This window comes from Pelophylax lessonae, assembly GCF_965119305.1.
Source record: "Pelophylax lessonae genome assembly, chromosome: 4".
Lineage (NCBI taxonomy): Eukaryota > Metazoa > Chordata > Amphibia > Anura > Ranidae > Pelophylax > Pelophylax lessonae.
Genome location: NC_138771.1, coordinates 297,339,127 through 297,356,016, shown reverse-complemented (window position 1 = coordinate 297,356,016; position 16,890 = coordinate 297,339,127). Strand labels below are relative to the sequence as shown.

The 16,890-nt window shown below is 46.4% G+C and overlaps 1 protein-coding gene across 1 annotated transcript in view; it reads left to right on the top strand.

The window, feature by feature from the left end:
- Positions 1-2,348: 2,348 nt before the first annotated feature.
- Positions 2,349-16,890, top strand: part of NEDD1 (NEDD1 gamma-tubulin ring complex targeting factor) — a 198,654-nt gene continuing 184,112 nt past the window's right edge. The window contains exon 1 of the mRNA XM_082254862.1: positions 2,349-2,469. Coding sequence (XP_082110988.1) covers positions 2,382-2,469 — 88 coding nt within the window. The 5' untranslated portion in view covers positions 2,349-2,381. The remainder of the gene's footprint in view (positions 2,470-16,890) is intronic.

Genomic DNA, 16,890 nt, shown 5'->3' with positions numbered 1-16,890 from the left:
GTGGGTGGAATAGTACTCCATTGTTGGTGTCAGTGGGAGGAACAGTACCCCATTGTTAGTGTCAGTGGGAGGAATAGTACCCCATTGTTGGTGTCAGTGGGAGGTATAGTACCCCATTGTTGGTGTCAGTGGGAGGAACAGTACCCCATTGTTGGTGTCAGTGGGAGGAACAGTACCCCATTGTTGGTGTCAGTGGGAGGAATAGTACCCCATTGTTGGTGTCAGTGGGAGGTATAGTACCCCACTGTTGGTACCAGTGGGAGAAATAGTACCTCATTGTTGGTGTCAGTGAGAGGAATAATACCCCGTTGTTGGTGTAAGTGGGAGGAATAGTACTCTATTGTTGGTACCAGTGGGAGGAATAGTACCCCATTGTTGGTGTAAGTGGGAGGAATAGTACTCCATTGTTGGTACCAGTGGGAGGAATAGTATCCCATTGTTGGTGTCAGCGGGAGGAATAGTACCCCATTGTTGGTGTCAGTGGGAGGAACAGTACCCCATTGTTGGTGTCAGTGGGAGGAATAGTACCCTATTGTTGGTGTCAGTGGGAGGAATAGTACCCCATTGTTAGTGTCAGCGGGAGGAATAGTACCCCATTGGCGTCAGGTTGAGGAATAGTACCCCATTGCTGGCGTCAGGGGGAGGAATAGTACCCCATTGTTGGCGTCAACGGGAGGAATAGTACCCCATTGTTGGTGTCGGGGGAGGAATAGCATCCCATTGTTGGCGTCAGGGGGAGGACTAGTACCACCATTTTTGGTGTCAGTGGGAGGAATAGTACCCCATTAATGGTGTCACTTGGTGGAATAGTACTCCATTGTTGGTGTCAGTGGGAGGAACAGTACCCCATTGTTGGTGTCAGTGGGAGGAATAGTACCCCATTAATGGTGTCAGGAATGGCGTCAGGAGGAGGAATAGTACCACCATTTTTGGTGTCAGTGGGAGGAATAGTACCCCATTAATGGTGTCACTTGGTGGAATAGTACTCCATTGTTGGTGTCAGTGGGAGGAACAGTATCCCATTGTTGGTGTCAGCGGGAGGAATAGTAGCCCATTGTTGGTGTCAGTGGGAGGAATAGTATCCCATTGTTGGTGTCAGCGGGAGGAATAGTACCCCATTGTTGGTGTTAGCGGGAGGAATAGTACCCCATTGTTGGTGTCAGCGGGAGGAATAGTACCCCTTTGTTGGTGTCAGCAGGAGGAATAGTAGCCCATTGCTGGTGTCAGGTTTAGGAATAGTACCCCATTGCTGGCGTCAGGGGGAGGAATAGTACCCCATTGTTGGCGTCAACGGGAGGAATAGTACCCCATTGCTGGCGTCAGGGGGAGGAATAGTACCCCATTGCTGGCGTCAGGGGGAGGAATAGTACCCCATTGTTGGCGTCAACGGGAGGAATAGTACCCCATTGTTGGCGTCAGGGGGAGGAATAGTACCCCATTGATGGCGTCAGTGGTAGGAATAGTACCCCATTGCTGGCGTCAGGGGGAGGAATAGTACCCCATTGTTGGCGTCAACGGGAGGAATAGTACCCCATTGTTGGCGTCAGGGGGAGGAATAGTACCCCATTGTTGGCGTCAGTGGGAGGAATAGTACTCCATTGTTGGTGTCAGTGGGAGGAATAGGACCCCATTGTTGGCGTCAGGGGAGGAATAGTACCCCATTGTTGGCGTCAGGGGAGGAATAGTACCTCATTGTTGACGTCAGGGGGAGGAATAGTACCCCATTGTTGGCATCAGGGGGAGGAATAGGATCCCATTGTTGGCGTCAGGGGAGGAATAGTACCCCATTGTTGGCGTCAGGGGAGGAATAGTACCCCATTGTTGGCGTCAGGGGGAGGAATAGTACCCCATTGTTGGCATCAGGGGGAGGAAGTGTTCCATCATTGGTGTCAGGGGTAGGAATAGTGTTCCATCATTGGTGTCAGGGGTAGGAATAGTGTTCCATCATTGGTGTCAGGGGTAGGAATAGTGTTCCATCATTGGTGTCAGTAGGAAGAATACTGCCCCTTCCCTTCATTGGTATCATTTGGAAGAATTATGCCCCATCGTTGGTGTCAGTGGTTGGAATAGTGTCTTGTATTAGTGGATAGGAACCCTGCTGCCCAAAGGGCAAGATGAAGGCAAGCAAAGAGCCACACATGGCCCGGGTTTGGAGACCCCTGTATGTAGTACAGTAACACATTCTTGTGACATTTGTCACAAACGAACTAACTTTTGGCTCATCTAAACTACACACCACACCCCCCAAGAAAACTTCGCGTTTCACCAACACTTCCAAACTTTTGTCCCCGTCCCCCCTCCGTCCACAAACCAAACTTGGAGATAGCCGCGCGCCCCCGGCGCTGACCTGCCCGCGCACGCAACATGTAATAGTGCGCGGGATGCAGGGAGTCGGATCGCGTGATGTCATGACGCACCTCGGGGCCTCACTACAGCCCGGGGGAGGCGGGGGAAGAGAGCGCCTGAAAGGTGAGGATGTACATGGGATGGTGAGAGGGTCTCCAGGGGTCACCTGTCTAGTTTGCCAGTGCTCAGTTCTTCGTATAGCTCGGGAAGTGCTGTGACCTGGAGGGGAGGAGGTAGCTGGACGTAGTTGTCATGGCGGGAGGTTTGAATAGTTTAGTGGGAAGTTTGGTGTCACAGTGCCAGGGAGCCGTGGGACTGCTTGTTGCATGGCAGCTGAGACACTCCTGTGTTTACTGTGTGCGCTGACCTTCCTCACACACTTCTGCAGGTGTTCTGTGCAGACTAAGAACTGTGTGCTGACTTTCATGGAGCTAACATAATGCCTGTCTTGTCATCTCACTGATACACCAGGGAAGCTGGCATCTTACTGGGCTACTCACCCCAGTATTTCAGGGGGGGGCCTTTAGTCCTGCCCCCCCTACAGGAAGTAAAAATCCATTGCTCCCTACTCCTACTTTATTTGGTCCCATTATTCTTTCTGCCACAGTTGCCCCTCTTCTTCCTTTTTTTTTTTTTTTTGCTCTGAGATCTAGATCACCAAAAAAAAAAGTACAATTAATCTTCTAAAACAGTATGTCATTAAGCCTTTTAGCCAGCTTTGCACGTCGTTAAGCCTTTCAGCCAGCTTTGCACGTCATTAAGCATTTTAGCCAGCTTTGTACGTTATTAACCACTTGCCAACCGACCCCCGTGCAGATTTACTGCGGCAGGGCAGCTTGGCTGCGCATAATCACGGAGATCTACGTGATTATGTGCATGCAATCTCGGCAGAGCGTGGTTCCAGAGCCGCGTTCCCGCTGTGAATGGACACAGCAGATCGCCGCCGACCTCCCGCAGTCTTCGGGGAAACTGACAAGAGAGCCGCCTGCCTATGTAAACAAAGCAGGTGGCTCTCCTGTCAGACTGGCACAGTGAGATTGTGTGTCTCAGCTAAGCTCAAAGCCTGATCTCTGTGTGCCTTTCACAGAGCCCCCCCCTCCCCCCCACAGTTAGTAAGCACAATTAGGCTCACACTTATCCCCTTGATCACCCTCAGTATTAACTATCTTCCCTGCTGGTGTCATTTATACAGTAACAGTGCTTATTAATTAGCACTGATCATTGTATTGGTGTCACTGGTCCCCAAAAAGTGTCAGTGTAAGATTTGTCCACCGCAATGTCGCAGTCCCCCTAAAAATAGCTGACCGCCGCTATTACTAATAAAAAAACAACAAAAAAAAAATATATAAACTCCAAACATCTATCCCATAGCTATAACTTTTGTGCAAACACATTAACCACTTTACCACCGGAGGATTTTGCTGTCTTACGTCCAGGCCACTTTTTGCGATTCGGCACTGTGCAACTTTAACTGACAATTGCGCGGTCATGCAACGCCGTACCCAAACTAAATTTACGTCCTTTTTTTTCCCCCACAAACAGAGATTTCTTTTGGTGGTATTTGATCACCTGTGCGATTTTTACTTTTTGCGCTATAAACAAAAAATGAGCGTAAATTTTGAAAAAATAACAATATTTTTCACATTTTTGTTATATGAAATTCCCCCCAAAAAAATGTAAAAATCAAAATATTTTTTTAAATTTTTGGCCAATTTGTTTTCTGCTACCTATGTTTGGTAAAAAAAATCACAATAAGCATATTTTGATTGGTTTGCGCAAAAGTTATTGCGTTTACTAACTAAGGGAAAGATTTCTGTCATTTTTGGTGTTTTTTTTAATTTTTTTAACGAGTAATGGCGGCGATCTGCGTTTTTTTTTTTTTTTTTTTTTTTGGTGGGACTGCGACATTGCGGCGGACAGATCGGACCCTTGACTGACATTTTTTACACTTTGGGGGTTACCAGTGACATTACTACAGTAATCAGTGCTATAAATATGCACTGTTACTGTAAAAATGACACTGACAGGGAAGGGGTTAATTTTATTGGAGAGGGAGGGGTTAATGTATGCCTGGTGCTTACTGACATGTGTGGGGGGAGGTGACTGAGTGACACAAGGACAGATCGCAGGTTCAGCTATGCTGAACCCTGCAATCTGACCCTGTCTGTCACTTAGGAGATCCGCCCGCTTTGTTTACACAAGCGGGCGGATCTCCAGACTCGATTCCCCGACGAGCGCTGCTCCTCCCCTGGCCCAACTCCCGCTGTGACTGAATAAAGTGGGAGCGACCCTCCGGCGACGTGCGTGCTGCCGAGAAAGGGGAGTGTCTGGCGACGTAGGTCTACATCGCCAGACGATAACGAACCACTTTGCCGCAGTAGAGCTCTAGTGAGCAGTGGCAAAGTGGTTAACCACTTCCCGACTGCCTAACGCCGATCTACGTTGGCAGTCAGCCCCTCACAGGCAAAGTGACGTAGGGCTACGTCACTAGCTTGTGAGGGTCTAGGGAGCGAGCGCGCGCCCCCGCGTGGTCCCGCACCCCCCCCCCCGCGCGTTTGACCGGCGGACCCGATGTCCGCCGGTCACTCTGCGATAGGCGGGGGAGAGGGAGAAAGTCAGGCGGCTTGTGTAAACAAGCTGCCTGTCATTCTCCCCTGTGTATGAAGGATGATCATACGGTTCTACTATGTAGAACCCTTGATCACTCTTCATACATCTGAAGCCACAGCCAATCACAGTAGAAAGCACGCCCCTAGGGACACACATAGCCCCTCCCTTTCAAAAAAGTTAGCCCCTTCACTGCCAGTGTATTTTTACAGTAGCAGTGCATATGTATAGCACTGATTACTGTAGAAATGTCACTGGTAACCCCAAAAGTGTCACAAATGTCAGTCAAGGGTCCGATCTGTCCGCCGCAATGTCGCAATACCGCAAAAAAAATCGCAGATCGCCGCCATTACGCGTTAAAAAAAAAAACAACAAAAATCTTTCCCTTTGTTAGTAAACGCGATAACTTTTGCGCAAACCAATCAAAATACGCTTTTTGCGATTTTTTTTTTTTTTACCAAACATAGGTAGCATAAAACAAATTGGCTGAAAATGTTAAAACATTTTGATTTTTACATTTTTTTTTGGGGGGAATTTCATATAAAAAAATGTGAAAAATATTGCTATTTTTGCAAAATTTATGCTATTTTTTTGTTTATAGCGCATGATCAAAAAATCGCACAGGTGATCAAATACCACCAAAAGAAAGCTCTGTTTGTGGGAAAAAAAGGACGCCAAATTCGTTTAGATACAGCGTCGCACGACCGCGCAATTGTCCATTAAATTCACGCAGTGCCGAATCGCAAAATACCCCCTGGTCAGGAAGGGGGTAAAATCTTCCGGGTCTTAAGTGGTTAATATACGCTTTTTGGGATTTTTTTCTACCAAAAATATGCATCAGAATACAAATTGTCCTAAACCGATAAAAAAAAAAATGTTGATTTTTTAAAAAAAAAAAAAAAAAATTTATTGGGAATGTTTTATAGCAGAAAGTAGAAAATATATATATATTTTTTTTTTTCAAAATTGTCGCTCTTTTTTTGTTTGTAGCGCAAAATCTGAGAACCGCAGAGGTGATCAAAGACTGTCAAAAGAAAGCTCTATTTGTGGGGAAAAAAATACATAAATTGTATTTGGGTACAGTGTCACATGACCGTGCAATTGTTAGTTAAAGTAACGCAGTGCCGAATCGCAAAAAATGGCCTGGTCATTAAGAGGGTAAAACCTTCCGGAGCTGAAGTGGTTAAAGAGGAGTTCTGCCCTCTGGAACAAAAAAAAAGTCAGCAGCTACAATACTGTAGCTGCTGACTTTTAAATATTAGAACTTACCTGTCCAGGGTTCCCGCTTTGTCGGCCCCCGAAGCCGATTTTGTATCGGCTCTCGTGTGCTGCTTCCGCCGCCATTCAGGGTAATGGAACCCGGCAGTGAAGCCTTTCTGCTTTACAGCTGGTTTCCTACTGCACATTCTCAAAGCACGCTGCGCTTTTTAATTGGCCCAGAGGAGGAAGAAGGAGGAGAGGGGCTGAACGTCCGAGAGACAGCGCTGTGGCGCTATCACCCGGAAGTGGGGAAGGGTACCTGTTTTTGACGGGTACCCTTCCCCACTTCCGGGTGATCTCCACTCCCTCCTGAAAGGTGCCAAATGTGGCACTGGAGAGGGGGAGGAAACATATAAGCAGAAGTTCCACTTTTGGGTGGAACTCCGCTTTAAACCTGTTAGCCAGTTTTGTAAATCTGTTGGCCAGCTTTTAAAGGGTAACTCAACTTTCATGGGGGAAAAAAAATTATTGCAACACAAGTCATTTCATTGAATGTTCCTAAAAATTACCTTTCCTTTTTAACTCTTAGAACTGCTTGATTCTGGATAAAATGGGAATCCTGATTTTTTTTTTTTTTTTTTGCTTACCACTTCAGCCTTGGAAGGTTTAAACTCCTTAATGACCTGGCTTTTTTTTTTTTTTTGGCATTCCGGCATTGCGTTATTTTAACTGACATCTGCGTGGTGTGCGACATTGTAACCATTTAGAGCCGGTTCACACTACCACGACCAGAAAGTCGCCCCGTGACTTGAAGAGACTTGCTTGGAGACTTGCTTGGAGACTTGCTTGTTTAGAGACGTGGAAGTGACTTGTGCACTACTTTGAAGAGACAGGCGACTTTGTCTGTGGGGAATGCCTGGCTAATCTCTTTCTTCTTCCTGGAAAGTCTGATAACAAGTTGTGTCAATTAAGATGAGGAGACTCCCATTGAAGTATATGGGAGAGGTCGGATCACAGGTCGCTTCAAAGTAGTACAGGACCCTTTTCTGAAGTCGGAGCAACTTCAGTCATGCCAATTAAGACGGCACTGATTGATTAACATTGTTTTTGTTATATCAAGCGACCTGGGGCGACACAAGTCGTCTCACAAGTCGTGCTAGTGTGAATGGGCTCTTAAAATTTGAGGTTCTCTTTTCCCCACAAATAGAGCTTTTTTTGGTGGTAATTGATCACCTGCACGTTTATTTTTTGCGCTATAAACAAAAAAAAAAAAACCTACAGTTTTGAAGAAAAAAATATTTTTTACTATAAAACCTATCCAACAAAAAAATGTAAAAAAATCAAATTTCTTCATCAATTTAGAATTAATTATATATATTATAGTGCAGCGCAATGATGTATTCCTTTCAATAAGGAGATAGTCCATAAATGCAGGCAAAGAGTCCATAAAGTGCAGGAAACTAGAAGCTGACATAAGCCCCTCCACCAGTGGTATATACACGGCGCTCACCTGAGAAGACCAAAAAGCTCTTTCCCTTATGGGCAAAGGCAGATTCCAGGACACCACAGCATATACAGGGAACACCTGATTGGATCCAGACTAAATCCCGCTCACCAGTAGGATACCATTTAACATATGAGAATAACAAGCCATCTAAGTGCTCTCTGTGATGAGCGGCTCCACCTCCCATACACGTATCGTCCAATCGATACGCGTACGGGAGGTGGAGCCGCTCGTCACCCACTGCAATCCTCTTATGATTGCCGGATGCTGCAATCCCCACAGCCGCGCCGTTTCATCTATTGATTCTGGAAGGTGCTTTTCTGGCTCATACTTGTTTAATGTGACTAAGTGAGTGCTTTTCTTTGGGTTTTTTAATAAAATAATTTTAACAGATGGCACTTAGATGGCTTGTTGTTCTCATATGTTACATGGTGGTCTACTGTTGAGCGGGATTTAGTCTGGATCCAATCAGGTGTTCCCTGTATATGCCGTTGTGTCCTGGAATCTGTCTTTGGGTTTTCCCCATAAGGGAAAGCACTATTTTGGTCTTCTCAGGTGAGCGCGGTGTATATACCACTGGTGGAGGGGCTTGTGTCAGCTTCTAGTTTCCTGCACTTTATGGACTCTTTGGGACTTTTTGCCTGCATTTCTCCTTAATGAAAGGAATATATCACTGCACTAATATATAGCCTGTATCAGATAAGAGTGATTTATCTTCAGTGTTCAGCTTGCATTCATATTTATGTTTTTTTTTTTTTTTTTCCTCTATCTGCCCTGATTGTCATTTGCTTTTTAACTTCATCGATTTAGGCCAATATTTATTCAGCTATATGTTTTTGGTAAAAAAAATCCCAGTAAGCGTATGTTGGTTTGCGCAAAAGTTATCTTGTCTACAAACTATGGGATATTTTTATGGTGTTTAATAATTTTTTTTTTTTTTTTATTAGTACAGGTGGCGATCAGCGATTTGTAGCAGGACTGTGACATTGACACTTTTTTGGGGACCAGTGACATTATTACAGTGATCAGTGCTAAAAACTATGCACTGTTTCTGTACTAATGACACTGGCCGGAAAGGAGTTCACATCAGGGGCGATCAAAGGTTTAAATGTGTCCTTAGGGGGTGCTTACTAACTTTGTGGAGGATAGTCTGAGTGGGGAAGACAGAGTCCTGTGTTCCTGTTTAGCAGGAACACAGGATCTCTATCTTCTCGTTTGACAGAACGGCGATCTGCTTTGTTTACATAGGCAGACAGCAGTTTTGCCTCTCAGGAACGTTCGGTGGGTCCCGGCGGACATCGCGTCCATCAGACCCGCTGATTGGCTCCTGCTGTGTCCAATCAGCACCCCAGACCGGGAAGAAGCGATGTACAGGTTTCTTCGCTACGCTCAGCCGTGCCGCCCTGCCGCAATAAATGTGCAGTGGGTGGTCTGGAAGCAGTTAAAATAAAGATCACGGTTCTTGGCCTAACATCTTTTTTCACATTGTACAAAAAATATATATATAATGTTTGGGGGTTTCTTAGTAATTTTCCAGCAAAAAATACTGATTTTTAACTTGTAAGCAACAAATGTCAGAAAAAGGCTTAGTTTTTAGGTGGTAAACTGCCCTCACTTACAGACCGAAGTTCATCCCTTTGATCCAAAAGAACGAACTGATACATTGTTCCTCTTTATCTTTCAGCTGGTTTTTTTTTTCTTTGACAGCTGTGAGCAGGGAACTGCTCTGTTACATGAGTCGTGGAAATGCCAGATTAGGATCGTGAGGGGGGTTGAATTGAGATCACAGAATGTACAGAACACCCCCCCCCAGAAACATCATTTCCTACTTGTGTTGTTGGCTCACTGATTTTCCCAGAGCTCAATAATAAGATACAAGTTAGATATCAGGTATCCCTTGCAACAAAAATGTCATTTTTGGTGAGATGCTCCCAATATAGGAAATCCCCTCTTAAGAGATGCAGGCACAGCAGCTTTTCTCATTAAAGCCTTGCAGGTGTCTCAGCTGATTAATAATTATGAAACCACTCTCCTTAGATTCACTTTCCCACATGGACACAAACGCAAAGGAAATTCTTCAGAATAACAAAAGTTAGGAATCTGCAACAAAGTTGGTTAAAATCCTTGCAATGTACAGTCTCTCACAAAAGTGAGTACACCCCATCACATTTTTGTAAGTGTTATTATTTTTTTTTTTTCGACAACCTTGAAGAAATGACACTTTGCTACAATGTAAAGTAGTGAGTGTACAGCTTGTATAACAGTGTAAATTTGCTGTCCCCTCAAAATAACTCAACACACAGCCAAGAATGTCTAAGCTGCTGGTAACAAAAGTGAGTACACCCTTAAGTGAAAATGTCCAAATTGGGCTCAGTGTCAATATTTTGTGTGGCTACCATTATTTCTCTTTCGCTTGTTGACGGACTCCTGTCATTCTTGTCTATTGGGTTATGCTTTCCCCTGCAGGAGTTGGACACTAGGCAAAAAAAACTTCTGGCTACACCCATGGGCAGTCCCAGGGGGTATACTCCCTCTTCCTGCTAGAATCACTTTTTCTGCCTAGTTAGGAGTAAGGGATCTAGTTCTTTGCTGGAATCTTTGGTCCTGGCAACATTTTTTTAGATAGAACGTTTTTTCCTCCTGGATTTTTTTTTTTTTTTTTTTTTTACAAGATCTACTATCAACTGCCGGACTGGGCGACGGTCTGGATAATTTAGATCCAGTGGTCACCCCAGTCTGGCCAGCGAGTGCCCACAGGCCTGAGCTCTGCGCTAGTTCGGCCGCGAAATAGCCCCACTAGAAGTTAATTCTCGTGAGGTCGCATACGACCTGGCCTCTGCCTGAGCCACAGCGTTCCTCCTGGCAGACAGCCCCCATTTCGATCGAGAGGAGGATCTGTCTGGAGCGTGCCCACCTGGTTCCTGCTATGGTGAGTAGCTTTCCCCCCTCTACCCTTGGAGGACGTGGGCCCTTCCTTGGGACGGTTGGACCCCCGGGTTCCCCTCCTTCCCGCAGATACCCCCTGCCAAGTTCCTCATCCTGCTCCCTCCACATACGCTGGGGATGTACTTTTTTTTTTTTTTTGGGTGGTCTGGCCACTTTCCTGGGGTGGTGGCGGGGCGCTAACTGGTGATGGGGGCCGGGGGGTGCGCCACGGACGATCGATTGTGCGGGGGGTGTTGTACCTGTTGGGGGCTCCCGTCAGGGCCTCCTGTCCTGCCTGGATCTGTCCTGAGGCCTGGTCTCCCAATTCTGGGTCCCTGTATGACTTGTGGTGCCGCCATTTTGTTGTAGCCTGTGTATTCCTACACGGCGGCCATTTTCTTGTGGTTTGCCATTGCAAATAGCGGCGGTCATGACAGTGTAGCCCTATGAGCGGCAATTTCGGTGGTGGGTGCCCCTCCTTCTCCCTTGGTGCTGACTCCTAGATCATCTAGCTTCCTGATTGCCGCACGTGTAGTGCAGATTCTCCTGGTGGTTGTAGGTGCCTGTGTAAGTGGGTGGTGAGTCTGGTGGGGTCCTCTCCCTCTCTCCTGAGGATCGCTCTGTGCCTTGTGCCTGGCGACCAGGTGGTACTGCCAGCACAGTGGGGCTTGTCCCTTAGCAGTGTATTACACTTTTTTTGTGAGGTCCCCCTGGGTTGGAGCATGATTCCCCACCTGCTCCCCTCTCTAAAGCTGTGGGGCTCTCCGGGTCCCAACCATCCATCCGTGCACTGACGGCGATCCTGGAGTCCCTTGTGTCCCGGGTGGAGGCGGCTTGCGGGCGACAGGCTAGCAAAAACGCTCCTGCCTCATCTGTCTTATCAGATCCTGAATTTGATTCAGCCGCCGTGGACGTGGGTCATCCTTCTGGGTCTGCGCCTGCAGCCACGCGACTGGAATCCTCTCATAATGAGTACCTACCGACTACTATATGATTATAGATAGATAAAAAAAAATATATAATATATATGCACAGGCATAGCAGTCCATTCATTAAAATGGGCTGCTATGCCCTTGTTTTCCTGCAGAAAATTAATTAAAAAAAAATGCAGTGGCCGTGAAATCCATCCTGCTTTTTCACCATGCGACTTGCCTGTAGTTCCTGCACACGCCAACTGTGTTTTTAAATGCTGGGCCCACGTATATAAAAATGCAGAAAGCTTGCCAGTGCAGGAACTGCAGGTAAGTCGTATGGTGCAAAAGCAGGATGGATTTGAAGGCCACTGGATTTTTTTAAATGCTACATGCACCTTTTTTTTGCGGAAAACGAGGGCATAGCAGCCCATTCAAATCAATCGGCTGCTATGCCTGTGCAAATGTGGGCCCCCAACCCGCATACATGTGAACCATGCCTAAAGCAATAGTAAAGTAATTTATAAAGAAAAACACTGGTCCTCCTGCAGGTTTAACCACTTCTTCTGGACCTTAAGGATTTGCCACCTTAATGACCAGGCCATCGGAGCTGAGCACCAGGACCAGTCACCAGGTAGGCCAGACACTGCTTTATGGCTTATTTTAGGCCTGGTTCACATGTATAAGGGTTGGCGACCCACATTTGCACAGGCATAGCAGCCCATTGATTCGCAATTGGGCTGCTATGCCTGTGTTTTCGGCTAAAGAAAGGTGCTTGCAGGAAAAAAAAAAAAATGCATTGGCCGTGAAATCCATCCTGCTTTTGCACCATGTGACTTGCCTGCGGTTCCTGCACACACAAACTGTGTTTTTAAATGCTGGGCCCATGTATATAAAAATGCAGGAAGCTTGCCAGTGTTGGAACTGCAGGTAAGTCGCATGGTGCAAAAGCAGGATGTTTTTCAAGGCCACTGCATTTTTTTAAACCGTATACCGTGGCAAAACCTTAATCAGTTAATCGCAGCATGGAAATCTGATAACGTCGCATGCCTAGGAGTGAGACAAAATGTGAGCATGTCTAGGATCATGAAGGACCTGGAAAAACCTGGGAAGGAGCTGCAAAACAAGTCCTGTGGCACACATAGGATGTTGTGGCAAAAAAAGGTGATGGTCAGTTTGTGCATAACAGTGGGACCGACTTAAAAGAAAAGTTTGGGATTGTTTTTTACAATTCTACTTGCCTAGGTGTTCTCCTCTGGCTCTAAGGGTGAGAACTGAGTGATCAAACACAGCTGATTGCTCAGTTCTCCCTGCTGCTCTGAGCAGAGAGCTGGTGACTGTCAGTAAATGGCTCTCTGCTCTGTCCCCTCCATGCTCACTGGAGCACTGGGGTGTGGAGGGGGTGGGAGCCGCTGGTCCAAGCTCTAAGCAAGGTGCTGATCCAGGCTTCTGGGTGGATCTAGACTTTAAAGTTGGGATCTTTTCCCAGCCTGGACCAGCTCTGTGATGTCAGCCAACCGTAGGCCATAGCCTGTGGTCAGTTAAAAATGGGTCATAGGAGTGCAGATGGAACTCCACTCCTCTGTCCACAGGAGAAGTACAGCCAACAAGCTTTAGCTGTACTTCTCCTTTAAGGTCCTTTGTACTAGGTTCTCACTTGTGTGATTGTAGACATTGCATGTAAATTTGAACCGCATCACATGCGATGTCTGTGCTATACAATTTGTATGAAGTGGAAAATATGTGAATAAACTGCGCTAACTTAAAACTAATCTGTAAAGTAAAACACAATATAAAGCTGCAACACTCCAACCGACAGTGATGGTGATCAAAATATTAAGAAAAATAGTGCAGCGCTAAAAATGTGTGAGTAAATGTGCACGAATTAAAACCTGAACAATCAAACCAAAATGCAAAAAACTGCAAAGAATCAAAGTCCAGAATGTCCATAAAGTGTAAACTGTGACTTGAAAAAGGTGTTGACTCCAGCATGTGAAATAACTGCAACAAACGATAAATCCCACACCAAAGGAATCAAGATGTGCTCACCAGATGGTATAGACCCAAAGTACTGTACAGCAAATGGGTCATACACGCTGTATATGTAGATGTCTTCGGTACCGAATAGGCAGGAACCTCAGCAGCGTCTCTGGATCACAGGTGGTGATGAATATCTTCCAAACCGGTCTGCACGGGAAATGCCTAGGAGTCCCCACTCATGGGATTGTGGAGAGGTATAAACCAAAAGGACACCATAGCATAATACCATATGGGCAATTTATTGGAAGATAAAGGAATACACTTAAAATTTCACAGGTGGTAAGAAGCATTCAGAAAAGATAGGCACTCATGATACTCCTAACGCGTTTCCTTAAAAATAACCTCCTCAAAGGAATTAGCCTAGGAGGCTAATTACCGTATAATACCGTATAAATTGCCCATACGGTATTATGCTATGGTGTCCTTTTGGTTTATCCCTCTCCACAATCCCATGAGTGGGGACTCCTAGGCATTCCTGTGCGGACAGGTTTGGAAGATATTCATCACCACCTGTGATCCAGAGACGCTGCTGAGGTTCCTGCCTATTCGGTACCGAGAACATCTACATATACAGCGTGTATGACCCATTTGCTGTACAGTACTTTGGGTCTATACCATCTGGTGAGCACATCTTTTATTCCTTCGGTGTGGGATTTATCGTTTTGTTGCAGTTATTTCACATGCTGGAGTCAACACCTTTTTCAAGTCACAGTTTACACTTTATGGACATTCTGGACTTTGATTCTTTGCATTTTTTTGCATTTTGGTTTGATTGTTCAGGTTTTACTTTGTGCACATTTACTCACACATTTTTAGCTCTGCACTATTTTTCTTAACCAAACCACTTGCCGACCGCCGCAAGTACATATACTGCGGCGGTCAGCCCCTCGCAGGCAAAGTGACGTAGGGGTACGTCACTAGCCTGTGAGTCTCTAAGGAGCGAGCGCGCGCCACCGGATGCGTGCTCCTGCTCGGTCACGGACCCCCCCCCCCTTTTCCTTGCACCTGAATTGCATCACATGGGTATTCACAGCCATGCAATGCGATTTCTGGCAATTGCACTGCATTTTGTAATCTGTTTCAGGGTGTCGTTAAGAGAACATTGACACCGACGCAGATCGCATTGACGCTGTGTGATTGCAATACGATGCAGGAAACGCACAGGATTCGCTATGTTTCCCGCATCGCACAAGTGTGATCCTGCATCGCACAAGTGTGAACCTATCCTAAGAAGAGTTATAGAAATAAGGTTGAGTTTATAATTAACCATGTCATTACCTGCAGGGATTTTCATTTAGGAGGTTTAGGCTCGGTTTACACTGGTGCGATGCAGAAACCACAGCGATTCCTGTGCGGGTTTCCACATCACATCTGAATTGCAGGCAGTTCACATTGCTCTCTGCGAACCGCTGCAGGTGTCAATATAAAGTTAATAACATCCCCCCAATCGGTTTCCAGAACGCAATGCGAACTGTGGAATTGGATTGAATTGGGTCACATGGGTCTGAACACCCATGTGATCAGATTCCAGTGCGGACAAAAAAGGGTCCTGCACCATTTTGGTGTAAATGCGATGTGATTTCAGCCATACACACTGTATAGCTGAATTTACATTGAACAGACATTGCATGTGATGTGCACAGGAATGCGATGCAAATCACATGTCACAATCCCATTAGTGTGAATTCAGGATAAAACAGGCAGTGAAGATATGCAATCACCTTGTCTCTGCCTGTCAAATTCCTCTGAAAAGTGACCTGAGCATAGATGACATTTTAGTGGAGTGGCACTGCTTGCTGCAAGTGTTAAAATGCCTATGGGTTCACACTGGTATGCTGGAGTTTGTCGCAGTGCTGACTTATGCACAGTTTTCCTACATTTTATCCCCATTTTTAGCTGCAGTCCCATAGACTTCCATAGGTTGCGTAATTTTACTGTGTTTTCTGAAAGCGCAACAAAGATGCAGCATATAGGACATTTGTTGCGCTTTCAGAAAAGACATAAAAAATATGCAACCTAATAGAAGTCTATGGGACTGCAGCTAAAATAGGGATAAATGCAGTAAAGTGGTGTATATGCCAGCACTGAGACTGAACCACAGTGCATCAGTGTGAACCCTCCTAAAGGATCATGGTGGGGCAAACTGCTAGCATAGGCTGTATAAAGGAAAACTCTTTAGCTAGAGAGAATGACAGGTTCTTCTGGAAGATAACAGAGGAAGAAGGGGGAGTGAGCGAGACTTGGAAGAGAGAGGGCAGGAGGGGGGAGAGTCCTGTGACAGTGATAACTCAGGTGGATGGTCCCAGGAAGTTCACTGGCTCTGCCTCCTGCTTCTGTAGCTGTCAGCTACTCTTTAAATTTCCACTCCCCTACATCCCCTCCAGATGCAGAACATGGCTGAAAGGAGTATGGACAGACAGGGGTAAGGAGGAGGCGGACCCTATCCGGACTCTCCCATTTGTGTGGAGGGGGGGGGGGGGCTGTGCTTGCTGGGTTCTGTTAAAATGTAATAGACACACAGCAGTATGACAACTACAGCTGACATCCCTGTATTTATGGATGGCTGGCAACATGGACGGGGCCCCCTACTGGCCCGGGTCCTCGGGCAGTGTCCGAGTGCCTGATGGGTCAGTCCGCCACTGGCCGGGCGTGACATCATAACGTCGTGCCTGGGCATCCGAGAGTTATGGCACTTTTCCACTGCAAGTACCGGCTCGGCTCTACTTGGCCCTGCTTGGCCCGGTTTGCTTTTCCACTGCTGGTACCGCATGGTACGGTGTTGAAACGGTTCGGTACGGTACGGTTTGCTTTTCCACTAAAGTAGTACTAAAGTTAAGTGGGTGGGATTCTCTGACCAATCAGTGGCTAGTAGTGACTGCATGCAAAGGATTGTGGGATATGGTACCGGGTATGGTACCTCTTGGAACCACAATCGAGGTGGTACTGTTTTTGAGAGCTGTACCCTTCGGTTCCATGCAGTGGAAAAGCGCCGCCGTACTGTACCGAACCGTTCCTACACCATACCATGCGGTACCAGCAGTGGAAAAGCACAAAAGCGAGCCGAACCGTTCGGTTCCATGCAGTGGAAAAGCGCCATTAGAGACTGCTGGGGACCGTCTGGTCCACGGTATTCTCTATATTGCACTTCCACTGCCGGCAGATTCCTTCTCTGGCTCGCTGATTGCACAGGTGAGCCGGTAGAAGCACCAGAGGCTGGCAGGAGGAGGGGGGGGGGGAGGAACCACCTGTAAGAACAATCTAGCAGCTGAAAAGCCGCTATGAGCGTTCTTATGGTGCAGTAATTCTCCAGCTAAAAAAATATCTGAATGAGGCCTGCAGCAGCAGGCATCATTAAAA